The sequence below is a fragment of the Eurypyga helias genome, unplaced genomic scaffold, assembly GCF_000690775.1.
Source record: "Eurypyga helias isolate BGI_N326 unplaced genomic scaffold, ASM69077v1 scaffold39450, whole genome shotgun sequence".
In the NCBI taxonomy this organism is placed as follows: domain Eukaryota; kingdom Metazoa; phylum Chordata; class Aves; order Eurypygiformes; family Eurypygidae; genus Eurypyga; species Eurypyga helias.
Window position 1 is genome coordinate 2436 of NW_010228316.1, and position 787 is coordinate 3222.

The 787-nt window shown below is 60.5% G+C and overlaps 1 protein-coding gene across 1 annotated transcript in view; it reads right to left on the reverse strand.

Annotated features, from left to right (window-relative positions):
* LOC104515111 (polypeptide N-acetylgalactosaminyltransferase 6-like) overlaps window positions 1–787 on the reverse strand; it is a gene marked incomplete at both ends in the record, with an annotated part of 3439 nt that overhangs the window by 2192 nt on the left and 460 nt on the right. Inside the window, one exon of the mRNA XM_010158969.1 lies at window positions 1–11. This exon is cut by the window's left edge and continues 166 nt beyond it. Coding sequence (XP_010157271.1) covers window positions 1–11 — 11 coding nt within the window. The remainder of the gene's footprint in view (window positions 12–787) is intronic.

Below are 787 nucleotides of genomic sequence, written 5' to 3' on the forward strand. Positions count from 1 at the left end.
AAAGAGCAACCGGCTCCATCGGAGGGGGGAGACGCCGGCTCCTGCTCCCCACCAGCCCACCCTGCTGCCTCCCATCCCTGCCCCTTGCAGGAGCCGCTGCTCAGACCACGCACCCAGGTTCAGATCCGGGGACACACGGAGCTTCCTTTCCCCAGATACAAGAGGGTTTTTGGTTAAGAAAAGCGAGTTTTGCAAAGGAGGCAGCCACCCGCCCCCTCTAATCGCCCACTAGAGCGGGGCTAGGGGAACGACGAGGGGAGAAGGTCTCGTGCCCTGAAACGTCACTGAGGGAGGGACAGTGGACAATGTGTCACCGAAGGAATTTGGGATTTCTCTCCTTCCTTGGCAGATGCAGCCAAGCCAAAAGCTGGGAACAGCCAAGTGAGAGCTGGGATGTCCAGAGACCTGCCCTGGGAAGGGACCCCAGGTCCCACCCACATCCCCACCCCAGTGGGAGCCAAGCTCACGGGTGATAAAGCCCTACACCGCCCCAAACTTTCTGCTCCTTGGGAGCCCACGCAGACACCGTGGGCGGAAAGGGAGCGTTTATCTCCAGGGCAAGGGCAAAGTCCGCTCCTCTCCAGCACCCCGACACCAATCCACGCTCTTAATTTGCCCTGGGTGTAGCTAATGAGGGTTGCAGCCCAGCCAGCAGACGAGGCACTCGCGGGATGCAGGAGGAGCACCCAGTTTTCCTCCAGCGCTGGGTTATCAGTAGCGCTGGAGAAGGGAAAATCTCCGAGGGCACTCCTGGAAAGATGCTGGATGCATCCCAGGCTGCCGGTAC